This window comes from Chelonia mydas, chromosome 6, assembly GCF_015237465.2.
Source record: "Chelonia mydas isolate rCheMyd1 chromosome 6, rCheMyd1.pri.v2, whole genome shotgun sequence".
In the NCBI taxonomy this organism is placed as follows: domain Eukaryota; kingdom Metazoa; phylum Chordata; order Testudines; family Cheloniidae; genus Chelonia; species Chelonia mydas.
The window spans coordinates 23,765,139-23,792,026 of record NC_051246.2 but is presented as its reverse complement, the minus strand read 5'-3'; the positions used below and the strand labels follow the sequence as shown (position 1 = coordinate 23,792,026).

The 26,888-nt window shown below is 46.2% G+C and overlaps 2 protein-coding genes across 2 annotated transcripts in view; one reads left to right on the top strand and one right to left on the bottom strand.

Annotated features, from left to right (window-relative positions):
- RASSF7 (Ras association domain family member 7) overlaps positions 1 to 738 on the bottom strand; it is a 123,421-nt gene extending 122,683 nt beyond the window's left edge. Inside the window, exons 1-2 of the mRNA XM_043549032.1 lie at positions 596 to 738; positions 227 to 299 (exon numbers count right to left, since the gene is read on the bottom strand). The gene's annotated coding sequence lies outside the window, so the exon portion shown is untranslated. The remainder of the gene's footprint in view (positions 1 to 226; positions 300 to 595) is intronic.
- The window catches only part of LMNTD2 (lamin tail domain containing 2), a 104,497-nt gene that overhangs the window by 41,261 nt on the left and 36,348 nt on the right, over positions 1 to 26,888 (top strand). Inside the window, exons 3-5 of the mRNA XM_043548491.1 lie at positions 15,651 to 15,902; positions 21,831 to 22,022; positions 26,779 to 26,872. Of these exons, the coding sequence (XP_043404426.1) occupies positions 15,651 to 15,902; positions 21,831 to 22,022; positions 26,779 to 26,872 (538 nt within the window). The remainder of the gene's footprint in view (positions 1 to 15,650; positions 15,903 to 21,830; positions 22,023 to 26,778; positions 26,873 to 26,888) is intronic.

Below are 26,888 nucleotides of genomic sequence, written 5' to 3'. Positions count from 1 at the left end.
TAGTGCCAACATTTTCAAAGGTCCAAGGTGGACACGGTAGTTCTCTCACTATGGTCTACCAGAATAGACAGACTGCCCTGTGGAAGGTACCGGGGGGGCGGGGGGTTGTGAGAGGAAGTGACCCAGGATAGGAGCTTTCTGTTATGAGACGATCGGCATGAGATAAAAAATAAGAGAGAACCAGCAACACAAGTGTAACACTCTGCATGCAGCATTCAGTACTTACGGTCTTTCTCCTGCATCCCTTTTCTCCTGCCAGCTTATCTGAGTCTGCCAGTTCCAGGGCCTGCTGGATTTTTCTGGAAGATAGAGATTTTGTCTGTTTATGATGTTATTCCGAGGCCTATTAAGTTCTTTCCCTCCCCAGGTTTGTTTAGCCATCATCATGTTTAGCCTGTGATATCAGGAGCCAATGCAGCCATGTCACAATGTCCCACTGCAGTGTACTATGAGATGGCTGCGACTCCAGATATTATGGACATGGATGCCAGCTCCCTTGGCATGTGCTGCTACAAAGCTGGCATAACAGCAGCCACTGGGTTAACCCACCCCATCACCTTCAGCTGAAAGAGAAACCTGGGTCCAGTCCAGTCACCTTGCCACTCCCAGGACTAGTTCCTCCACTGATCTCTCTCCTGCACACAGTGAAAGCGGATCACCCACGCCTGCCCCATCTGACCTAGACTGACTTTGCTTTACACTCTCCAAACATGGCTCTTTCCTGCTACTCTGCCTGTCAGCAACAGGTCTCAGTGGTCTGCCCCTCCCTTTAGCACGGTTACTATGGTGACATCAACAGAGACCTAAGTAGGCCCCAGGGACAGAGACATGCAGCCAGTATGATTATGATCACAAAGCCCACAGAGGAGCAGGAGCTGGCAGCTGGTGAGTTATAGGGACATAACTGTGTGGGGCAGGCACCTGCGCAGTTCCATCTACTTGTATTGGGAACATTTACAATCCAGCCTGAGCTAGTCAAGCTGTATTCAGATGCAGCCCTTAGGGAAAAAAAATCTTACAGAATGTAATCACAATTACTAATTTTTCTATAGACTTTTGGGCCATCCGGTGCCATTTAATTGTATCCCCGCTATAGGATAATGTAAAAAACAAAAAACAAAACAAAACAAAAACCAAACCAACCCTACAGAAAAGTTACCATTTTCTCTTCACTGCTATAGTTTATTTTGGAATACAGTAATTGCTACAGAACTCCACTACATTTCCATACAACCCTGTTACATTCTATAATCTGTTTCCCTAAGGGAGTTTGCATTAGTAATGACTATGTTAATACTTAGCACTTACATAGTGCCTTCCATCCAAGGATCTCCAAGCACTTCACAGAGGTGATTAAGCATACTTATCACTGTTTTACAAATGGGGAAATTGAGGCACAGAGATTAAGGCCACTGATTTCGAATACCTCCGTTTTTGGATGTCCAACTTGAGACACTTTCATCCCAATTTTGCCAAGTGTTGAGAACCCACAACTCCAACTGCCACCAACAGGACCTGTGGGTGCAGAGCAGCTCTGTAACTTGGGCACAGAGTGCTTTGAGATGGACACCCAGAAATTAAGGCACCCAAAAATCAGTGGCTGAGCTTAAAAACATAGCTGACAATGATTTCTCCAAGACACTCAGCAAGTCTCCAGCACAGATGGAATTAGGAACCCGGTCTCCTGTCACCCACTCCTATGCCTCCCACAATCATGCTCATAAAACCTCAAGAAGCACAGTAAATGTGGAAAAACCTTTCAGCAGATCATTGTGGAGCAGACAGGTGGAGAAGAGGGCCTCCATGCAGAGCTCAGAAGAGAGACTGTGGTAGGGAAGTTGTTCAACAGGGGAGAAATCAGTGACTTCACAGAGATCTGTCTGTGACATGTGAACCAATCAAGAGCCGTTCTAAGCCAAATCTCTGCCACGCAACAAGCTAAAGTAACCTGCAAGCCATCCATATACCTACCGAGAGCTTCTCCCCCTTATTATTTTCTCTACACTCTGTTGCTTCTATTATGGTAACGCTGCTCTAGATCCATAGGTTATAAGGTCAGAAGGGACCACTACAATCTAGCACAGCGATACTCAATTAGATCTACCCGCGGGCCAATTTGAGAATGTTATGACAAGAGGCGGGCCATTTGCGCAGAAGGCTGACAAAATAATTATTAAAAAAAAACCCACTTCAGCTGCCAATAAATAAAGACCTTGATTACAACATAAGTATTAGTGTTTCTATCTTTTAACAAAGTTTATAAATCAACAATATGACCTCTGTTTGTGGCAATCTCTAATGGGAGAGGTGACATTGACGATCTCTGGCAAGCTTTGTGAAGAGTGATTTATAGGGGGTGAGGGCAAGGCACATGCACTGGTGAAGATTCTCATCTGTCAGGCAGTTGCAGACTGGTGTTGCTGTTTTATAATGTTCATGGTAGAAAACCCAGATTTGCAGAGCTACGTTGATCTGAACCTCGTTAAAAGATAGATGGCTAGATTCTGGCTATTCTGAAATTGGTCAGCGCACTGAGTCCAGAAATCACAAAGTCCCACTTCTCTGAAATTTGCCTTCAAGGCATCTGAGCTCTGGGGCCTTACAATTTCTAATTGAAAGGCACTTTCATCAATTGAGTCAAGACTGTTCTTTGCTTCAGAAGGGCACGGTCCATCAGCAGAAGAGACAACAAACGGATCATGAACAAATCAAAGCAAATCCTTTGGAATTTTAAAACTCTTAAATAGCATTTTTAAATTTTCGATCAGATTGTTTAGGAATTCTTGCATCGCTTTCATCAAGCTTTATCTGTATCAACAACACGCAATGTGGGAAAGTACAACATCTGTCCTGTTACATCTTTCTGAAAGATGTCAAGATTCCTCTGAAAGGCTCACACTTTTTCAAACAGATCCTCAGCACTGCTTGCATGGCCTTGAAGCTGCAGGTTGAGGGAATTCAAGTGACCAGTAATATCACACAGAAAAGCTACCTATGACATTGGGGGGTGACATCATTCATAAATTTCAGGAACTCACAAGCCTTGTTGGTCTTGTGGTCTGAAAGAAATTCTATTATTTCTTTTTGAAGCGCACAAAACCTCTCTAACACGTGCCCCCTACTTTACCAGCCATCCTTGTGCTGCAACAGGTCACTGTATTCCACTGACACATCTTATAAAAGAGCTTTAAAAAGACGATGCTGCAAGCTGGAAGTTGAGTGTATGCAGTTCACTAATCTCATCACAACACCTATTGTTTTTTTTCAAGTCCCCAGAGAACTTATTGCACAGGACAGTCTGGTGAATGATGCAATGAAGTGTATTTAATGAAGGATGTATCACTGCCAAACATGAAGCAAAGTCCTTCTCTTTCCCTGTCATGGAGGGACCTCTGTCTGTAACAAGCAAGCCTTTTACCATTTCAAAAATGATCTCTCCCATGGTGTAGGTTTCTAATGGAATTAAGCACAAAAATTCTTCCTTAAAAATTTCACCATCATAAACTAACAAACAGCGATAGCTGGGCAGAGTTATTTAAATTGCTTGATTTGTCCATTGCAAGAGACATGTGTTTGGCGTTTTTTAAATCGGAAAGCAGTGCTGACAAACAATCCTCATATATTACCTCGTCTTCGCACTGCCATGGACTCAGACAGGGAAGCTTGCTTCATTCACATGGTTCCCAATTCCTGTATAACCGCTGATGTTGTGAGAATGACATTTGAATATTATGTGAAGACGTACGATTTTCAATTTTGTCACATTGTGCAACACTGCCAGGAGGATAGGCTGCATTGAAGTTACTGTACTTTGATTCAAAGTTGTACCTCACACTGATGACCTTAAAGATGGATACAGTGGTCTGGCAGATGAAACACAATGGTTTTGTGTTTAAATGAAGTGGCATAATAAAAAGAAAATCCACTGTCCAGTTTGGTTTAAAAGCTCAGTTTTTACTGTCAACTTTGCAACATTTCCTCCGGTTCACATTCATTTTTTGGCTCCGTTTCCATCACTAATGAAAAAATGGGTGGGTTCATAGCTCCATTGTAACCGATGCTATCGCACAAACTTAAGATCCAGTAAGCAGGGCTTAATTTGTGCTGGGCTAGCTGGGGCTGAGCCCCAGCACCTCAAGGCTTGGCAGTTCATAACCCCAGTACCTCTGGGCTCCTTGCCAGCAGCCACCGCTTTCCAGGTGCCCAGCTCTGAAAGCAGCACCGCCGCCAGCAGCAGCGCAGAAGTAAGGGTGGCCATACCATTCAGCTTCTTTGCCTGTCTACACTAGGGGCTTACACTGGTGCAACTATACCAGTGGCTGCCCACTGATGGCTGTGATGACAAAGGCAAGATCTTAGGTCAGGTCTATGCTATAGACCTATATCAGCATAACTACGTTGCTTAGGGGTGTGAAAAATCCCCATCCCTGAGCAATGTAGTTATACCAACTTAGCACTGTCTATCTGGAGGGTTATGTCAAGGGGAGAACTTTTCCTGTTGACATAATCCACACCCCAAGAGACAGTAGCTAAGTCTGCCGACAGGAGAAGCTCTCCCATCGGTGTAGTAGCGTCTTCTCTAAAGTCAGAAAATACAGGGAATCATGAAATACACCCTTTCCTACTCCCACAAGTACAAGAGACAACGTTCCTTCATTAATTAAATGAGATGTCCTGGATCTGAAAAGGAAGTTTCATCACCTCTTCCCTCAAGAGTTACCCTGACAAACCTGCAGGCCACGAACAGGCCAAGTACATTATGGGGAGAAGAGTCATCTTTTCTGAAGTAACCGGAGCAGACAGACTAATTGCCTTCTCCAATAGGGCAACCCAGCTGTTCTCAATTATCACAGCTCAGTCACTTCATGCCCCAGCCCCCTTACTTCCCTGTAACTTACCAGAGTAAATTGCACCAGTTCAGCACATCTACCGTAGGCATTTGGACCAGGTTAGTAGCTACATCAGTGCAAACTTCTCGTGTAGACAGAGAATTTGCCTCCTCAAGGGTATGTCTACACAACAACTAGATACTTGTAGCTAGCCTGTGCCAGATGACTCAGGCTCACAGGACTTGGGCTGTGGGGCTGTTTCATTGCTATGTTGACTTCCCAGCTCAGGCTGGGACCCAGGTTGTAGGACCCTGTGAGGTGGGAGGGCAGCAGCCTGAGCCTAGAAGTCTACGCAGTAATGAAACAGCCCCACAACCCGAGCCCCGCAAGCTCAAATCCAGGGCAGCCACAGGTTTTTCTTTACTGTGTAGCCATACCCCAAGAGGCTTTCAATTGTAGGGTTTCACTTGGCGGGTCATTCCATGATCTAATTGACTTCACTGAGGTAATATGGTTCCTACCTGCTAACAAAGATTTCTTCTCTTCTTAATTCCAGATCAACCTATAGCATTAACTCTTTGGAGCTGGTGTGAAGAGCCAGATAAAGAATGGATGGGTAAGTACAGAGGCACAAAGTGATAACAATGGGGGGCGGAGGGTATGCAGGACAGGAAATTAACTCCTTTTCCTTGTCTCACCCCTGTAGGATACACCTGTCTGCAAGGTCACACATAGACAGCAGAGGTGTTCACAGGCCACTTCACCTTGAATGGTCCCTTGAACTATGTGCTAATTATTTATGTTGAACAATCTGTTCCATCTTGTAGTTAGCTGTGATACACTGAGTTCCTTTCCCAGACTGGAATAAGAGCTCTGTGTAGCTCAAAGCTTCTCCCTCTTCCACCAACAGAAGTTGGTCCAATAAAATTTTATTAAAGCTAATATTAAAAAAAGTATATAATACATAGGTTGGGAAAAGAGTGTCTGTACATCTGGGTATAGTGCTTAGATTATCTACAAATACAAAGTTAGGTTTTTAAAAGTCATACGATACATAGAGTATATAATCAGCAATAACCCAAATTTAGGTGGATAGATTTAACAATACAAATACTCAGGTACATCACTCATGAAAAGTTGTACAGAGATTTGGTTGTGGAAAGCAAAATATATCAATGAGTAGAGATTGTCCCTCAGTAATTGAGAATGAGGTTGCTTGTCCATTTAGAAAATACAATCCATGAGGAAAGCATTTGTTACTTTCCTGACTGCGCTTCACATCGGCACTCCAGCTCCTGGTATTACCTTGTATTGTATTGTCCTTGTAGTAGTTGGACAGGCCTAACAAAGAAAACAACAGAACGCCACTAGCCATCACCTTCAGCCCCCAACTGAAACCTGTCCAACACATCATCAGGGATCTACAACCTAACCTGAAGGATGACCCATCACTCTCACAGATCTTGGGAGACAGGCCAGTCCTTGCTTACAGACAGCCCCCCAGCCTGAAGCAAATACTCCCCAGCAACCACACAACAAAAACACTAACCCAGGAACTTGTCCTTGCAACAAAGCCCGTTGCCAACTGTGTCCACATATCTATTCAGGGGACACCATCATAGGGCCTAATCACATCAGCCACACAGTCAGAGACTCGTTCACCTGCACATCTACAGATGTGATATATGCCATCATGTGCCAGCAATGCCCCTCTGCCATGTACATTGGCCAAACCAGAGAGTCTCTACGTAAAAGAATAAATGGACACAAATCAGATGTCAGGAATTATAAACATTCAAAAACCAGTTGGAGAACACTTCACTCTCTCTGGTCACTCAATTACAGACCTAAAAGTCACAATTCTTCAACAAATAAACTTCAAAAACAGACTCCAATGAGAGACTGCTGAATTGGAATTAATTTGCAAACTGGACACCATTACATTAGGCTTGAATAAAGCCTGGGAGTGGATGTGTCATTACACAAAGTAAAACTATTTCCCATGTTTATTTCCCCCCACACACACTATTCCTCACACATTCTTGTCAACTGCTGGAAATGGCCAACCTTGATTATCACTACAAAAGGTTCTTTTTCTCTCCTGCTGGTAATAGCTCACCTTACCTGATCACTCTCATTACAGTGTGTATGGTAACACCCATTGTTTCATGTTCTCTGTGTATATAAAATCTCCCCACTGTATTTTCCACTGCATGCTTCCGATGAAGTGAGCTGTAGCTCACAAAAGCTTATGCTCAAATAAATTTGTTAGTCTCTAAGGTGCCACAAGTCCTCCTTTTCTTTTTATGGTAGGGGACAGTGGACTAATCCAATTAAAAATGCAATAGCTGATGTAATTCTGATGTTGATTTAGTGGAGCCCAGGAAAATTATCCCAAGGAAAGTGAAGAACAGGAACATCAGACTCTCAAAATAAGCCTTACTCCATAAGGGCCAGCAGTTAAAACTTCTCAAATTCCAAAATACAACAAAGCCACACGAAGGGGTCAAGCAACAGACACTTCTTCATCTATTTCTCTCCCATACCAAATGGCTCAAGTCTCAAGTGCTGACGTCAACAGAGCTACTCCTGATTTACACTAGTGTAAGTGAAAAGGAAATCGGACGCACAGAATTAGGAGACTTGGGGTCTTTTGCTGACTAACTTGCCGTGTTATTTTGCACAAGTCACCTGCCTCCAAATTTTCAGAAGTCATCAATAATTTGAGATACCTTCAGTTTTGGGGCAAAAATCAGCGGCCCTTTAGAAAATGTTGACCTTCATGGCTCCATGCCTCAGTTTCTCCAATTGTGAAATGGGAGTAAGAACCCTTGCAACTCTTTGTAAAGCATTTTTAAGATCCCAAGAATGATTATAAATCAGTGCTTCAGAGGGCATGCACAAATCTCAGAGCAATTAAGCCACTTAGCATACCCCACATCACAGTGATACAAAGAGTGGATTACACAGGGCTCTTTCAGACCTCCCTAGCTCAGTGCAACTAAATCCTTACCCTTTTCTTTAAACTAGACAATGAAATAACTATATGAGGCCAGTATCGGTACACAACAGAGGTGAGCAAACAGTGATAAAACATCAGAGAGTCCATTATGAGTTTATCTTAAGATCAGGGACTGCCTGATGGGTACATCTACACTGACAATTTTAGGGAGATCTCCTATCTTTCCCCTAACAATGGTATTTGGGAGGGTGAGAGTGCTAGCACATGGACCAGGGCACATTGGTGCTACCACAATACAAATAAAGAGATCAATAACAATAATAGTGTAGTCTTGATGCAGGGATTTTTATCTCCATGTTGTCTTGCACAGATCAGGTCTAGATAACATGATGGTAAAAAGGACAGTGGCTTGTCACTCTCCCACTCTTAATCCCAGTGGTAGGAGATTTCCCTAAAATTGCTGCTGTAGACAAGGCCATAAAATAATTCCCATCCTTTGATGCCAAAGGCACAGGGCAAAACATCTCATTCCTAGTTTCTACACATATCTGTCTTTTAAAGGTCAGGCTAATTGTGGTTTAGCCCCTTCACACGTGCTCCCAAGGGAAGAGATTGGAACAAAGAACCCCATTATCACCTAAGGCTTTGTCTTCACTGCTACAAAAAGGTGTGCTTTTATCACAGGTTAAGTCAGGCCTTGTCTACACTGCCACTTTACCGCAGTGCAACTTTCTTGCTCAGGGGTGTGAAAAAACACCCCCCTGCGCGCTGCAAGTTTCAGTGCTGTAAAGTGGCAGTGTAGACAGTGCACTAGCACTGGGAGCTGCACTCCCAGCCCTGGTAGCTACACCCCTCATGGGGGTGGTTTCTCCCAGCGCTGGTGCTGCGATTACACAGTACGTGCTTTAACGTTGCTAGTGAAGACATACCCTTAACAGGCAAAAACCCAGTGGGGATGAGGAACTGTAGTGTTACTATGAGGTAGATTAGGTGAGGTCAACCCAGGTAGGGGTGTAGTGCTGACCTCGCTTAGCTATCTTGTGGTAAACACGACAGGTGCCTGTCTCCACTAAGATTTTACAGCAAGGAAACTGTTTATCCCACTCCAAAAAACTCACCTTTTTGGCAGTGAAAGCATAACCTTAGTTGACCAAAGATGAGTGCAGGTGCAAAGGAATCTGCAATGTGACAAAAGCTCATGACAGCTCTGTGTGTACTTATGTATTTACGCACTAGCCCACAAAGCATGGCCCTGCCCTGGGTCTGGCTGTGGAGACCGTAAAGTATTCAGCAAAAGTGGCTGATTCCATTTTTATCTTTTTACCTTTTCAATTAAATGTTACTGACTTTAATGGGATGGCAAGGTACCCTATACCGTTTACTCTTGTATAAGCCATAAGCTAACCCTTCTACTTTGTAGGGGTAGGGCTCAGTTCCTCAAAATAGGGTCTCATGTTCTTTGTAAGGGGCTTTGTTGTCTTCCAGAGGGGGAAAAAGCTGCCCACCAGCCCCTACTTCTTCCCTCCCTACACCCACAATCCTACAGGTTCCAGCTGATTGGCCGGAGCCTTTCTCCAAAAACCTCCACTAAAGCAGAGCCTGGTGGAGTCTGCCAACTTGTGTGGACCCTGTTGTAATAATTACAGTCCAGCAGAGGCTCTTCACAGCTTTAATGCTAAGCAAGCAGAAGGTGCACTGCGCAGAGCATTTCGGATCCTAACCAAAGAGCAAAGGGACACAAGCCTCGAGGCTTCCCGCCCCCTCCCTGTGTCTTCTCACTGGGCAACAAACACCGTGCACATAGCATACCACGCAGCCAGGATCCTGAGCAGCGATGCTCGCTCTCACCCTCCCGCACTGGCTGTGCCAACAGAGCTCCACAGCAGAGCTTGTTTGATCTTCAGTCACAGGCAATGACCTGGCACGGCATTGCTTTGAACCGGTAATGAGTTCTTCCACGAACGCCCAGACTGGAAAGTGTAATGTCCCAGAAAGATCCGACCACCACCACCTGCCCACTCTGTATTCCTGACCGAGAGAGGCCGACTCTCCTTCCCCCTCAAGAAGAATCCATCCCAGGCTTTCCACAAGATCCAGTGCACACGGGGACAAAACTTTGGGAGTGTTAGTTACTGCCACCTACACATGGAGCTGGAGAGTGGGTGTGTTTCAATTAAAATGACAGGCCGAAGAGGAAAGGCATATTGAGGGTCACATGCTGCCTGGGAGATGATGACAGCTTGATGTCGGCTCTCCTCAAGTGAAATTTGATCTTATTATTCATCAGTGTTTTCATATCTCATTAACTACAATGAGACAAACTCACCATCCCAGAGCGCCCTCTCACAGTGAGGCCCAGCATGGCAACACTTCCACCTCCCCTGGACTCCTATGGCCTAGCGTGGTGATATGGCCCTCAGGCCAGGTCACGCTACCATCCAGCCCTTCCGGAGTATCAGTGCCCTGCACTGCACTAGTCACCAACACAGGTTCCATCCCCTCCAGGGCTCTTTCAGAACAGGGGATTCCCAGACCACTCCCTGGGGCTCACCTTCAGAAAAGCCCCAAACAGAACCACACATGACGTAAGCCACTCTGACCATCCTACGCTTCAGCTTTCAGTCTCTCTGGCTTCTCCCCAGCTCCGTGCTCCTCTTCCAGAGCACCAACCCACAGGGCTACCTGCCTGGGGTCTTGCTCCTTGGTCAAGACCCGCCACAGGGACTCAGGCCACTCCTGTTGCTTCTTAGTGTCTCTGTCGTCCCTGGCCCTTTGGCAGAGCTCCCTTCTCAGGAGAGGCTCCCAAGGCCTTCTTGCCCTCGCTGCTTTGAGTGCTTCCTTTTATGGGATGACCCAGCTCCTACCCAGCTGGGTCTGCTAAACAAACTGTACCTAATGCACCCTCCAGGTGCCACCAGTGAGCTAGCTGAGCCTTTGGGCTCCCAGTAACCTTTTTGCTGTCCACGTGAGGTGTATACACCCCATCAATCACAAAAATTCAAAAAGTTAAAAAAAAGCATACCAGAAAACACTGCCCAGATACTTCTTGGATTGCCACAGATGGATTCAGATGGCTAAATACATAAGAGGCCAAAGACTCACTTGCTTAAGCAATCTCCTCCTCCCTAGGACAGTGGGATGCAGAGCTTAGTACAGGAGATAGCAGCTGAGAGAAAAAAAACAGGCATTTTAATAGACACACATTCCCTCAGAGTTGAGGGCTCTCATGTTAAATCCCAAATGTCTTACTTAGAAAATGAGCTACAAAAAGTAGTCGGTGATACAAGTGGCATAAAGGGGGATTTGTCTTCCCTGATCTGAGGGGATGAGCAGCTCTGAGGAGAAATTGGATGACCTGGAAAACAGGCCAAGGGAAACAATCTCCATATTCTGGGCATTTCAGGTTTAGAAGGGAAAGATGCCATTACATACCTTCAGAAAAGCCTCCAGGCCTCCTCTGGTTAGACGCACAGCTCTCTCGTTCTGAAAAAGAGAGGGCGCACAGTGAAAAACAGGTGGGAAAACATGAAGCCCAGGGAAGGGAAAGTCATTTATAAGCTCCTAATGTGGGATGGGACTAGGAAATGGAGCGAGTTGAGCAAAAGTTGAGAGACAAGGAGCAGGAGCTTTATATCTTTGTTGAGCTTTTCAGCAGAGCTCAGCAAGAAAAGAGCAGCATTTAATGAATGGGTGCAGGTTCCCAGGTGAACTGGCCGTGAGATACGGTCTCACATACACTGTTATCTCCACCATCCATTTGGCGGCTTTGACCAAATTCTTTTAAGACTTCATTGAAGGGTATGGCTACACTACGAAGCTTTCAGTGACACCGGTGTCCTGCTACAGCCATGCCGCTAAAAGCCACGCAGCGTAGCTGCTGTTTGTCAGCGGGCGAGCGCTCCTGCCCACAAAGCGCTGTTCACACCGGCGCTTTTCGTCAGTAAAACTTTTGTCGTTCGGGGTGGGTGTGTTTTTTAAACACCCCTAAACGACAAAAGTTTTGCCGACAAAGTGCCAGTGTAGACAAAGCCTAAGGCAAGACAAAACCTCCAGACACACAGCTCTGAACTGACTGGAAAGAGGCCTATGTATCAACGGGGTCCGTTCCTCTACAAGGTCAGGATATAGATCCCCAATAAAGGAGCATCAGCACAACTCAAGTCTTAGGTCTTGTCTGTATTAGAAAGGGTTTGGCAGTACAGCTATACTGGTACAGCTATCCAGGCAAAAACTCCTAGTGGAGATGCAGCTTATTTTAGCAAGAGTTCTTTTGCCAGTATCGCTTATCCCAGTTCCCCGAACAAAATAAGCTACACCAGCAAAAGGACTGTTTTGCTGGTATAACTGTGTCCCGACTAGGACTATGTCTACACTTACAGAGTTTTTGCGGTGTGAATTTCACCGGTGATAGAGAACCGGCGAAAGTAAAGCGCTGGTTTGTGTACCCACTCAACTCCTCCGGAGTCAGAGTGTTTTCACCAGCAGCACTTCCATCGCTGATGAGAGCAGCGCTGTAGGGCAGCTATCCCACAGTGCAGCTCTCTCGATAAGTCTTGTGGGAAGGGGGGGGTGAGAGGAAGGCATTCTGGGTCCCTGCTCAGTGCCCCTTGCTGCCCTGCTTCATGTCCCAGCAGCCCTATTACTTCCTGGTTTCTTCCATGGCATTTTGTAAAAAACCGCCTGCTGTCTGGCTGCTTTCCCTGCCACATCTACAAGCAAACGGAAAGTAGGGTGACCAGATAGCAAGTGTTAAAAAATCGGGATAGGAGGTGGGGGAGTAATAGGTGCCTATATAAGAAAAAGCCCCCAAAATCGGGACTGTCCCTATAAAATCGGGACATCTGGTCACCCTAACGGAAAGGGAGTTTCAAACTTCTCGGGGCTTACAGGGGGAGGGGCGGACCTCCGTGCAGCAGAGCAGCAGAGATGCTGGCCAGAGTGGCCACTTTTGGAACTGTGGGATATCCTTCAGAGGCCAAAGGGGGTTTACGCTGGTAGAACGTGTCTTCACTTTCACAGCAGCACAAAAAGAACAGCGGTAAGAGCTATATGCCTCTTGTGAAGGTGGTTTTCTTTTTGCGATGAAACTTCTCAGTTTCACCGCAAAAAGTCATTAACAAGTGTAGACACTCCCGCAGTTTTAGTGTAAAAAAGGGACTTTTTGCGCTTTAAATGGTAAGCGTAGACATACCCTAAGGCTCTTGTGGACAGGGGTGTGAGTTTTTTCACATTCCTACCCGACATAGCTATGCCAGCAAAACTTTTAAGGGTAGACCAGGTCTTGGTGTCATTAATCCCAGACTCTTAGAGGTCTGATGTACAACAGAGAGGTAGAAAACCATAGGTTGCACCTGTTCCATCTGCTGCCATACATGCAGGGACTGACCTATTTTAGAACACAGACCTCTCTGGAGACATTATGAGCCTGATCTAAGAAGCAGCCTCTATTTTTATAGGCCCAATTTTTCACCCACTATTAATTACAGACACAAATCATAGCACTTAGACATCTAAGGCCTCACCTACATTCAGTTTATTCACTGATTAATTAAATCAGGGCAGCCCCCTAGCAGAAATGCAGTTATGTCGACAGAGAAGTGTTTACTCTGAAACCTAATCAAAACAAGTTATACTGAAATAACCATGTTTCTATTGATATAACTGAATGCACACTAGGGGACTGCATCAATTTAACTAAATTGTTTTTTCTATAGACCAGGTCCAAATGCTATGGATTGTGTCCACAAAATTGGAAGCGCTATCCACACAATAGGAGCTCTCTTCTTCCTTGTGTGTACTAGATCCACTTACCTATGTATTTTGTACTCATCAACCATCTTTCCCTCCCGTGTTTCTGACCCTCGTCTCAACCCAACCTTGCCCCTAGTTTGGGCAGTTTAATTTCTCTGTTGGGTGGCCCATATGTGAAATCAGTCTGATATTGTCAGTCCAATTCCTAGTGGACAGGTGTCCACATCACAAACGGAAGTCAGTTAGCACCCTGGCTGGCAGTCTCAGCAGGGAGGCTGGGGACTGAATGAGCCATGGACACTTACAAGAGGTTTCCCACATCAGAGCTGAGGCCTGTTAACAGAGCAGCGTGGGGAAGGTTTGCACTCTCATTGTCCATGCCTAGGGTGACCAGCTAGCAACTGTGAAAAAACGGGACAGGGGGTGGGGGTAATAGGTGCCTATATAAGAAAAAGTCCCAAAAAACGGGACTGTCCCTATAAAAACAGGACATCTGGTCACCCTATCCACACCGCATCTGTTCTGTGGACAGAGGACTTCAGTCTCCAATACCTTTCATAAGCACTTTATTTGCACACACAGCGTGTGATCCAATGTGGCATGACTTCAGCGTCACATCGCTTCTATTGGGGAAAATGCTAGTGTAAAACTGGAGTAATGCACTGTTGAATCACATGCACAATTATCGATGACATCAAACACCGCACATACAATAAGGCGGAAACTGTTAATCTTTTATTGGGCCTATACAACGTGTTTGTATATATAATTATCATTAATAGAATAAGAGAATGGGGAACGCTGGGTATTCTAGTTTCTTATACTCCTGATTTTTAGTAACAAGTACAATAGAGGCAAATAAGCACCCCCCTCAGCCTTTACACTGAGGGCTGGACTGTGACTTGGGCCTGGTCTTCATTAGGAAATGAGGTTGGTATAACTACTTTGCTCAGGGCTGTGAAAAATCCACACCCCTGGATGATGCAGTTAAACCAGCCTAACCCCCCCCCCTGTAGACAGCACTAGGGCAATGGATGAATTCTCTCATCAACCTAGCTCCTGCCTCTGCAGGAGCTGGAGTACCTACGCTGTGGGAAGAAGCCCTCCTGTGAGCATAGGCAGTGTCTTTACTGAAGCACTACAGTGGCGCCGCGGCAGCGTTTTAAGTGCAGGCAAGCCCTTGGACTACAGACCCATGCAGGGGAGTAAAAAGACTAAGGTGTCCCTCTGGGGCACCTGGCACTGGCCACTGTCGGAAGACAGAATACTGGGCTAGATGGACCTTTGGTCTGACCCAGTAGGGCCATTCTTATGTTCTTACCCCTCCCCACCCCCATAAATCCTTGTGTGGGCTACATGGGTGCCCGGGAGCAAACAGGCACGCAGCTCCCACTTTACTTCACATTAGAGCCCTGCCCAGGACAAGTGTAGAGCCCTGCAGTGGGACCAGGATCCCGTGGGGCCCGCAGGACCCGCTGCCATAATAGTGGGAGTGGGATGGGAGAAGAATTTAAAATAGTCCAGCACTGGGCTCTACTTCCCATCTAGAGCAGGGGAGCAGGGAGCATGCAGGAAGGGGCAAGGAATGGGAGTCCCCCCACCAAATGCACCAACTAGTGGAGCTGAGCCGGAAAGGGGGTGTTGAAGTTTGTGGCTGAAGCCCACTCCTCACCCCTCTTTCTCCTGGAGCAAGGAATTATGTCTCAGGAATGATGCCGCCTGGGGTTATTCTTGGTTGGGGTAGCTTATGCAGCGCTCCTTGTTTGGGGCTGTGCTTAAAGACACAATCTATCCCAGTGGAATTACTTATAAAGTCTTACTCCTCATGACTAAGGCCCTGTGGTAAGCAAGTGGTAACAGGTGGGGCTAATAATAATGTACATCAGTGGAGGTGAGAGCTGGAGGGTCAATTTCTGATGTCGGAGAGGTCCCTGATGAGAGGGAGAGAAGGAAGGGCATCATATTGGCTTGCTTGGGAGGAACAGACACTCTCTATATGCAAAAACAATGACGAGTCCTTGTGGCACCTTAGAGACTAACAAATTTATTTGGGCATAAGCTTTCGTGGGCTAAAACCCACTTCATTACAATTATTTCTCCTTTCCCAGGAGGGCTCCAGAGAATTTGCCTTTGCTGCCTGGAGATGATCCTAGAGCCACAGGAGAAACACAGAAAGAGGACAACCTGCACAGACATCACTCCAATAGGAGTGAGGGTCTGGGAGAAGACACCATCTGCAACCAGGCTCCTCCTGTAGACACTGACAGCAGCATGCAGCCTGCCAGAGAGGGTGTGGGCCAGGGAGAAGATGGCACCAGCTGCTATGGGATTCTTTCTGTAGCCCCCGAGCAACAGCCCAAGTACGTATCAATGCACTCACTTTGCGGCTAAGTTTTCAAGTGTGCCATCAGCATAACACCCCCTTTGTATAGCATCCTCTGAAGAGCTGAAAGCCCTTTACATCCATCGATTAATGCAGCTTCACAAATCTTGTGTGGGAAGTAAGTATTGTCCCTATTTTAGAGGGGCTAAATTGACACACTGAGAGGTGAAAGGACATACCAAAGACTGCTCAAAACTCTGAGGCAGAGAAAAGAATAGAATCCAGATTTTCTTGAGTCCCAATACCATGTCCTACCACAAAAACCTCTCTCTTCTCATGGCTCTCATTTCCTATCACTTGCCCATTCTATTTAACACATGGAATACAATTTTCAAAATTGGGGCGTTACTAGGACTGGCAATCCTGCATTCAGATATGCAGCATGCAGGTAAGTCCCCTTGTTACACAGCTGGTGGCAAGCACCAATTAGAATCCTCTAATCCATCCCATATCTAATGTGGGATGTAGGTGCTCTCTCAAGCCCCTGGTGTGAAAATTGGGCCCAGGGGATTGCTATTAAAATAAATTGCTGGTCACTGTTAGCAAACTCCACCTTGTTACCTTGTAGCAAGGCATGTAAATGAGAACCAATGTAGTGGATTTATATGCCTGAGTTTATTTCCACTATTAATTTGAAGGCGTGGTTTCTGGAGAGTTTTGAAAAGCGGGCAAGCTCGCTGGCATTTCCCTCCAGATGCAGAATGTTAGCAAGTCATTTGCATAAGAGTACCCATAATGTGCAGCACCTTCCGTAAGAGAGAACTCTACCTGGTCTGTGTGAAAGTAAGGAAACCTGGACATCACATGATTTCAGATGGCACCGCTACAAAGGCCCTTTATCACTTCCTGGGCCATACACCTAACACAGCTCTAGTCTAGCTGAGAGCAAGGGTGGAGTCTAAAGGGAACAATGATGCGGCCACTAATTAGCCAGCAGGAGCGTCATTGAACAATGGTTAACCCTCACAAGATATTTCTGATAGCTTTCCACTCTCAAATGGCTCAGAGAACATGTGACCCTGTCTAGCATCCATACCTGAATAGCACATGGTGCTAAAACTAAGAGAATAATTACTGCTAAAAATTTACATTGTATGTTACATTCCCAAAGCACTGTACACATATCAGCCAGCTCCTCCTCTCAATACATTTGCAAAGTATTATCTCCAGAGATGTTGCACAAATCACTTTAGACAGCATAATGACTCAATGGCAGAGGCAGGGCTGGAACTCCGAAGTGCTTGGTTCTTGGTCGATGCTCGAGCCACTCAACCTTGCTACCTCTTGGATCTAGTAGCACCAAGCTGGCCTTTCTAGTTTGTACATCTATAATGTTAACTCTCAAAGGAGATCCCTTTGCATAGAAAGTGCATCAGGGTATCTCCCACACAGGTGCAAACTGCTTCAAGCCACAACATAAGCCAAATGGAGCTCATCTCCATATCATTGCAAGTTTGTACAGAAATCCTTATGCAACAATGCCCCTGTCTCCCTCTCTTTTCTCGAGGAATAGCAAAGTAGGCAGGGATCTCATTCACATTTATGCCCCAATAGCTCCTGGAACTAGAACTGCTCACATGGTTTTCTCATACCCATCTTTGAATTAGGCAAATGGACTGCTGCAAGCTTCACTCTTAAATCTGATTTTCTGTTTCAGGGTCTCTAGTAGGGCAGTTTTGTAACCTTGTGCTGGCTTAGGCTGGGGTGAGGTGGACAGCAATACGCACAAAGGGAAGTCAGCTGATGACCATTAAATAATTGATTTGTAACCCAAAATGTCATCAATAATAGTGAATTTTGTAACCACTCAGGAAGGAAAAATCAAATGCACAAATAACTGGCTAGGTAGCAAATGCTGCCGAAAAGGATCTTGGGATTAGAGTGGATCACAGATTGCACATGAGTCAGCAATGAGATGCACTTGTGAAAAAGGCTAATATAATTCTGGGGTGTATTAACAGGAATGTTGTTAATACAGGATGTAATTATCCCACTCTACTTGGCACTGGTGAGACCTCAGCTGGAGCACTGTGTCCAGTTCTGGGCGGCACACTTTAGGAAAGATGTGGACAAGTTGGAGAGAGTCCAGAGGACAGCAACAAAAATATTAAGAGGTGTAGAAAACCTGACCCATGAGGAAAGGTTAAAAATACTGGATTCGTTTAGTTCTGAGAAAAGAAGACAGGGAGGACCTGCTAACAATTTTCAAATATTTTAAAGGCTGTTAGAAAGAAGACGGCAATCAATGGTTCTCCATGTCTAGGAAGGTAGGAGAAGAGGAAATCAGCTTAATCTGCAGCAAGGGAGATTTAGGTTAGATATTAGGAAAAACTACCCTTAGAGTTAAAAAGTTAAGCACTGGAATAGGCTTCCAAGGGAGGTTGTGGAAACCCCATCATTGGAGGTTTTTAAGAACAGGTTGGACACCTGTCAGGGATGATCTACATTTATTTGGTCCTGCTTCAGCACAGGGGGAAGGACTAGATGATCTCTCAAGGTCCCTTCCAGGCCTACATTTCTAAGGGCTTGTCTACACTACAGGTTATGTCAGTATAATTTATGTCACTCAGAGGTGTGAACAAGCCACCCCACTGAGCAACGTAAGTTACACCGACCTAAGCACCAGTGTGGACAGCGGGAGAGCTCCTCCCGCCGACCTAGCTACCGCCTCTTGCAGAGGTGGTTTTATTATGCTCTCCCGTCGGCATAGAGCATCGTCACCAGCTGCGGGGCAGCTGCGCCGCTGTAGCACTTCTCATGTAGACGAGCCCAAGATTCTGTGATGGCCTGGAGGGGAGTAAATGAGGGATTCTAGAAGATCCCCTCAAAAGAGAATATGTTTACCAGTGATTGTGCTCCTTTCTGTGCCGCAAACGACCAGCTCCCTGAATGTCCTTTGGGACAATGTTCCCAAGGTGGTGGATTCCTGAAATGACCCACCTACTGGTGGGAGAGTAGCTCCTGACACTTGATTCCTGGGATGGTCTTAGCATGAGTTTCTGAGAGTGGAGCAATAGCAGCTGCGTACTAGGCCAAGGTGGCTCAGGGGCTCCATGGGGGAAAGAGACTGGATAACAAAGGAATGTCATCATCTTGTCAGCAATTGTGTTTGGATTGGGTCAGTCTGGGGGTACTGATGGGGATTCCCCACTAGAATGCCAGGGGCACACGGCTTTAGACTGTTTTGACCTGCTTGTTTGAAATCTCTAACGACAGGTCAAGAAAGTGAGGTGCAAGGCCCAGGAGACAGCTCCCAATCAGAATCACTCCTGGTATCGTACACCTGTCATGGGATTATTGCTCGGCCCTCAGTTATCATCACTGATGCTGAAGGACACTGATGCCAACGGGGGAAAAAAATACCCTTCACTATCTCTTTTTGTGGCCTCCTAGCAAGGGGAGTCACATTCCTTTGCTATTTCAGTCTTTTCCATGGCAACAGATGGATGTCACAATCACAAAATCACCACTTTGCCGTATGGCGAGAGGGAGGGAGGGAGAGGGGAAGACAGATGGTGTTTGAGGAAAAGCTCCGATTCTTAGGGGTCTAAGAAATCACAGGAATCCCTGATTGCTGGAGCCAAAAAGCTGACCCAGAGCTGTGGGAGGGAGGGAAGGAAGAGGCGGGCGGCTCTGCTGAGCCCAGAATAGCCGACCAGCTGTTAACTTATCACTTGTAATTATTATAACATATGGGGAGTAAAGAATGGCTCTGAAGGGAAAAACAAGTAGATAAATAAATAAGCCAACAAGTAATCCAGGCTGCTGCAAAGCTGGTTCTGTGTGGACAAGAGAGACAACCGGTACCTGCAAGTAGGGAGGGGACCTTAGTGAGGTACCATGTATATAGGCAATTCCAGCCTATATACATGGAAAGTGGAAAGTGGTCTGTGGAACAGAGAGAGGCACATGAGAGCGAAATGTTACAGAGCCACTGGGTGAACGGGTACTGCCAGCCAAGGGGGTCAGGGTCTGGGCAGTAGGGAGGGGACATTGCAGAGGCACTAGGTTCATAGGCACTGCCATAGGAAAAGGGCCTGTGACCAGATACATGTGCGTGAGGAAGAGACGTTACAGAATCAGAGGGGTGAAGAGGCCTGTACAACAGGTACCTGTGTAGTAGTAGCCCCATCACCGGTTTCCAGCAGAGTTTAAACCCAGGACCTTCGGCTCAGGCCTCTACTCCTTGAACTAAAAGATGAATCCCCCTAGCCAGGAGCGGTGGCAGGTGATTAAACTCTGTGGATCAGACACAGAGAGAGGACACATGACACACCCAGAGTGGTGGGTTACACCTGAATGTAGGGAGGAAACCTTACAGAGGCGCCGGATGCCTGGACACCTCTAGGGGAAAGGGCCCTGTGCATCAGATACTGTCAGTGAGGTGGTGACATTAGAGATGCATGGGCACTGCATGCCGATGGGCAAGGGGGAAGAGTGTGGGAAGTCGGGTACCACAGGAGGACGTTTTCCTGTCGTTTTTGCAGAAAGTGAGGATCACCAGGAAAACAGAGTTTTATTGTATTGCCTGGTCAAGGTGATTCTAGGAAAATATTCCAAGAGGCAGGGAGTGAGGAGGAAAATCCACCCCACACATTACATTTTCCCCTTGCTGTTTATTACTGTTTATTTTCTGGGGCTGCCTTCGTGACCTTCAGCATCATATCCCCAGAGCTCCTGAGCCCCTTTATTTTCCAGCTGTTGCCTGTCCACCTAAAGCAGCACTAATGTGTCTCAAAAGGTTTGTCTCCTGGTAAACTGCAACAGTGAATAGTAAGAGGTAGTGATGGGCAAACTTCAGGAAGGTTCCAGGCAGCAGTGTCAGATAGACAGTCCCCACACTGTGTTTATATAGTTTGCAGGACACTCAGATAATCTAAAAAGTTTCTAGCCTTCATAGCTGCAAAGGTAATTGTGCAAGTGTATCCTGAGTGCAGGTGATGCCGGGATGGCCGCCTGAATCTGCAGATAGCCTGAAACAATGACTCAGCTGTGTGAATTCCCTAGTTACCTATTAATCTAATCGGAGTATCCGTGTAAAACCCAAATGTTGATGTTTCAGTTTCCACACAAACTATTGAATCACTGTTAATTTTAGTGCCCTGAAATGGGAGTTGGAGGGTGTGGCGGGAGGGAAGCCCACAGGAGGAAATGGGGAGTTGCTTCAAGGGAAGGAAATGCAGAGAAAAGAGCAGAGGAAGTTTAATAAGACCAGGAAGAGGGAGATAAACAGAAGGAGGAGGATGGGGAAGGAAGAGACACAAAGGACAGAAGTAGCAGTGGGAGCAGATCGTCTCATTCAGTGATGAATGGGATGATAAGGCACTAAACAAATGATAAATAAGCACTAACGGTTTAGTTACTACACAGAGGCCATATTCTCTGCTTGATCACTGTGAAAAGCTCCTACTGACACCCATGGGCATGCATTCCACTGTGCACTGTGGGAAGTATACCAGTCCTGAATTTACACCCTGGCCCAATGGACTATAATGAAACATAGAATCCAGCCCTCTCACCCTTCATCCAGAGATTTCACTCAGATGCTGATAGGGCACCAGACTGAAAGGAACTTGCATTCTATTTCCTGCTCTGCCACTGACTTACTGTGTGATCTTGGGCTTGTCACTTCACCTCTCTTTGCCCCTGTTTCATCCTCTATAAAACTGGGTGATAATGTTTACCCATCCCATCCTTTGTTCAATTCAATATGCATGAAAAGTACCATGGCCAAGCTTTTCAAAACCAGATGACTAAAGTTAGATTCCTAAATCCTTAATGAGCCACTTGAATAAGTGGCCCGTATTCTAGAGATGCACAGAATGTTTGAACCTCCCCATGATCTGAGCATGGGTTTGGATCGTTATCATTTTAATGGAATATATATCCTTTGGTTCCATTGCAGAGCCCCTCCTGTGCAGCCGAAGGTCCTGCAGAAGAAGGACGACACCCATGTCCTGCGCTTGTTGCTGCATCAGAGGGACCTGGAAATCCAGGGGCTGAGATGCTCCGCTCAGAAGGAGCCAACTTCCCGACTCTCCTTCATTTTGCAGGAGCTAGTGAGCACGAGGCAGAGAGTGAGTGCAACCCCGACGAGGTGAGCAGCAGAAAACAAGGGGTTGAGGTCAGACACTGGTGGGAAATGTGACAAAGTCCCACTGAGCGACAACACAAAGACTGGCAAAAGGAGGGGAATCTGCCTGTGTGAAAAGGCCCATCTCACCATTATATAGCTACATTGCCTCCATAAAAACGACAGTCAAACAACATTATTAAGGTTGCAAAGTCCGGCGCTCAAAAGTTAGGATACACCCCTCTTGTGTGTGTATGCGTTATACTACAATCTTCAATGCATGATCACAGACTACTTTTGCCACAGGACACCTGCCTCAAAATGTATTGGTATTATTTTACACTCATGATTTTGAAGTGAATCTCATGATTTTCTGGGCCCTGATTTACAATGGTCACAAGTGCGTTGAGGCTCACGCTCTAGGCCCGGTCTCTAGAATCAGGGCGCACACTGTAGGGTGGAGAGAGTATAAGGAAACATGAGTGATGGAGAGGGTTGCCATAGATTGCAGGGGGCTGCGGGAAAGCAGAAATGAGGGAAGAGGGTCAAAGAGAGCGGCACAGGGGAGAATTCAAGGGAGCAAATCTTTGGGGAAGGAGGGAGAACAGAGAATTTATGCAAATGATATCATGCATATTTGTCAAATTAGGACACTGCCTTATTTCCATGGCACCTCCAGATTTCAGGCCCTACCTCCTTAATTGGTGATGACACAGCTACTTGGACTAGCTACTTCAGTTTCTGCAGCCCAGGAAAAGAGTAAAGTCACTCTAACATAGATAGAGAGTCTCTTCCAGTGAGGATGAGAAAGCTTAGCCCAGCTTCTGTTGGCTCCCCAAGTACAGCAGCTGTCTTCGGATGATGAGCCATGGTAACATGCAGAATACGTACACCCAGGCACTGATTTTCAGAGGTGTTGAGCACCCACACCTCCTACTGAAGCCAAGTGGAGCCATAGATGCTCGGCAGCTCTGAAAATCAAACCCTTGAAGCAAATCCAGCTGCCAGATGGATGCAAGGCTCTGCAAACTGGTGCTAATGTGTGTCAAGGTCTCACACCTGATCTTGCTTCCGTTAAAGTCAATAGAAGCAGGAGCAGGCTGGTGGGGACAGATTTCCAGGATGTCAGCACCCACAATTAGGGTCCAATTTTCAAAAGAGCTCAGCACCCAGCATCTCCCATTGCTTGCCCTGCATGCTGAGCCCTTTTGACAATCTGGTCCTGATTTTGGGTGCTGAGCACTTTTGAAAGTCTGGCCTTTAATGCTGAAGAGTTTAGCCAAGAATCATCTCACTGGGATATAGACCAGAGTGAAAGAAAGTGATGTGACTGCGGAAAGGAACAGCACCAGCCCAAAACAAGACTAGAACAAAAGCAAAGGCTCTTTGCTCAAATAGACACAATCCCTAGGGGGAAAAAAGCCGGGCAGCTCTGAGATTTCTCTGCAAGATAAACACAAAATGGAACTTTGGTTTTGGTGCAGCCTGCAATGGGAAGATGAAAGATTTTTGGGAAACCCACTGAAAAGAGGATCCCACTCCTGTTGGTGCCACTGATTTGAAAGCCTGCTCTCTGGCGCAAAGTTCATGCCACCGGGAAATCTGATGAGCTCAGGGCACGGGAGGGAGTGTTCTACATCATGGCTCTGCCTATGAATCACAGTGCAAACAAGGCTGCGCTCCTTCTGAAAGGGAGGCAGTGGAAATATAAACAGCCATTCAAGCTTCATGATCCAGAACATGAATAAATTGTATGTGGCAGAGAACAGCCACCATGCCTATTAAAAAAAAAAGTCCTCCCTGTATCCTAGGAATCCGTAAGTATACATTATACGACACACCTATATGGGCCAGCTCCTCAGCCAGTGTGTATAGTCCTAGCTCCACTGAAATCAAGGAAGCTATGACAATTGACATCAGCTGAGGATCTGGCCTTATATATCCTAAATCACTTAGGGCTCCAGAGAAGGGCCTATGGGATCATTCTAGTTAGGCCAGGGGAGCAATGACCATACTGCAGCGAGCAAGGAGCAATGTTGGTGGTACAGTCACTGCTGTCCTTAGATCACTGCTCATCCCAGAAAAGTTCTTGCATGAATGTCCAGAATTCAACTTCATAGCATAGCTGCATGAGCTGTTCTGTGTTATAAAATGGCCTTTGACATAAGTCACATGTGTTCCTGCTTGCCTGAAGTAGTGCTGACAAGTGATGGTTGTGGGTATAGTTCTCACGCTCTGGGGCTGCTTTTTAACTGGAGCCGCATCACCAGGTGCTCAGATACTGCAGGGATGAACACGGTACAAACACCTCAACAGAACAAGGCACATTTAGGGTCAGATTCACCTTTGTAAAGCCCCTTAGTCCTAATTCTCCCCTGTCTTGCACCTTGTGTAGTCATTGACACCTGCTCCAAGTGGGTGTGTTGTGTTACCTTTCAGATTTGCTTGTGCTTTTATACCCACTTTGCACTCACTCTGAACATATGTAAATGACTGCATGGGGCAAGTTAAATCGAGTCTCTGGTGCCTGCAAAAGAAATTGAAGGGAGGGAGATTAGCACAGACTTTCTGCTGCTGTTTGCTGTGTTATTACAATGATCTCTAAGCCTGGCTGTGGGAGACAAGAGCCTGCAAAGAGCTTCCCTCTTTGAAGCAGATTTGGTGAACCTTTTGTGCATTCCAGTTCAGCTCCTGGAGTTGGCAAAGGCTGAGTCGGACCTGACTGGGGTCCTGTTGGCTGAACCTCAATCTGATGTACTTCCACTCACCTTGTCATTCTTGGATTACAGCTTGCACTTGGATGGTCTGTGTTGCCAGAGTATTTCCTCAGAGGGATGCCTGCAGCTTCAACAGGCGCGTGCGCACACGCACACACAAGGGAAGACTCACACACACACACACTCTTGTGGTTTTGGCTTTGCTTCCAAATGCTGACTTGACCCCTCAGATCCTTTTGGTTTCCTGTCTCTCCTCTGACAACTCTGGGTTTCCTGCATTTAAAGAACATACCACAGAAAAACCCGTGTTGAATCACATGCTCACTGCACTCAAAGCCAAGAACGAGCACATCCTGCCTGGGAGCAATGTTCCCATTGGAAAGGCAAGCTGTCTGACCAGTCGCGACATCAACACATCAGAGGTGATGTCAAGAAGACACAAGTCACAACCAGCAAGGGGCGGAAGCCCTGTGTGGCTCCCAGCCTTCCCAGAGGAGATAGTGCTCAGGCTTCATCTCCTGTTAACATGGCAAGCTTCCTGGTACCTGAGCAGAGAGTTCACAGGCAGCCCTTCCACCTCAGCTTCATGGGCCATCAGCGACAATGTCTATATACCCAGGCACATCACTCACAGTAAGAGCCTATCACTTAACTGCTAATCGGGAGCCCTGATCTGGCCCCATCTGACTGCATGTGTTGATGCTCCAGTTAACTGCATACTAGTTACTTGCATAACACGGATTGGAGGTCCAGATCCTGTGTGCTCAGAATGGGATGGGGGTGGTGGTGGCAAAAAGAGCCAGTCAGAGTGCATAGCCTCTCCACGATCACTCATCTTGCTTTGAGAGGGCATCTGGATTTGAAGCTGGATCTGCAGTTAAATGCTCTGCCACTGAGGTGGTTCTCAACCTTTCCAAACTACTGTGCCCCTTTCAGGAGTCTGATTTGTCTTGTGTACCCCAAGTTTTACCTCACTTAAAAACTACTAGTTTACAAAATCTGACATAAAAATACAAAAGTGTCCCAGCACACTAGAACTGAAAAACGGCATACTTTGTCTGTATGAAATTTTAGTTTGTACTGACTTCACTAGTGCTTTTTCTGTAGCCTCTTGTAAAACTAGGCAAATATCTAGATGAGTTGATGTACCCCCTGGAAGACCTCTGCGTACCCCAGGGGTACGCTCACCCCGGTTGAGAACCACTGTGCTATATCTCTCATCCTCCTGCTGCAATGTAACATTTTAAATGGGGAAAAGTTGAAAAGAAAATGGGTGTTCCTGTAAACGATAAACAGCAGCATAACTATAATAAAACTCCTCCCAAATCCACTATATTAATAATTAGAGACAGACTATCCGCCTCAGCCTCTGCACACAAGTTGCCTCAGGTACATAAGTTTTGAAGATTCTTGCTCCTCCCTTTCTGGGTGGCCTTTTTTATGCTGGGCCCTCCTGAGCTTCTGTTATTGCTCCAGAGTTTTCAAAATAAGGACACCAGGCATTTAAATTGGCTTGGCATAACTTGGTTAATGTGTCACAAAACTAGTTTGGAGGGACGGCGGTTTCAGTCCCCAGTGATTCCACCCCCATCAGGAAAAGTTCACATACAATTGGTACAAACTGCTTTACGGCTACGAGTGGAAGAGGATGGGGGAGCTGGAAGGGGTTCAGGAGTGTAATGAACATATTGATCATATTGCTGATGTAAAGATCATAGTACTAACCCACGAGCAATGCTGATGCATTCGAAAGGGAGTCCCTATCCAGTCTTGCCCAGGGGATGGAAAGGCAGTGTAGGTAGAAACTGAAAAGAAGACAGTGATGGTAATTCTTGTGACCTCATTTCATTCATCCTCTGGCAATAAGGCAAGCAGAAACACACACACACAAACACACACGGAAACACAGGAAATTAGGGTTAGCTGTCTGTCTAGGCATTTATAAGGCACCAAGCACTGTGGTTGTCTCTAAAATGTCTGAAACATGTCTATTGTATTGAGATATCTCTGAACATGGTTTGAAATTGGACAGAGAAGTGTAATGATCTTGTGGGTTTCTGTAGGTACCAAACCAAAAGAGACCAGCCAGAGCATCTCCAAAAGGAAATAGACAGACTGAGCTCTGAACTGCAGGCTGAAAAGGAGCTCCATATGAGGGTAAGTCACTGAAACC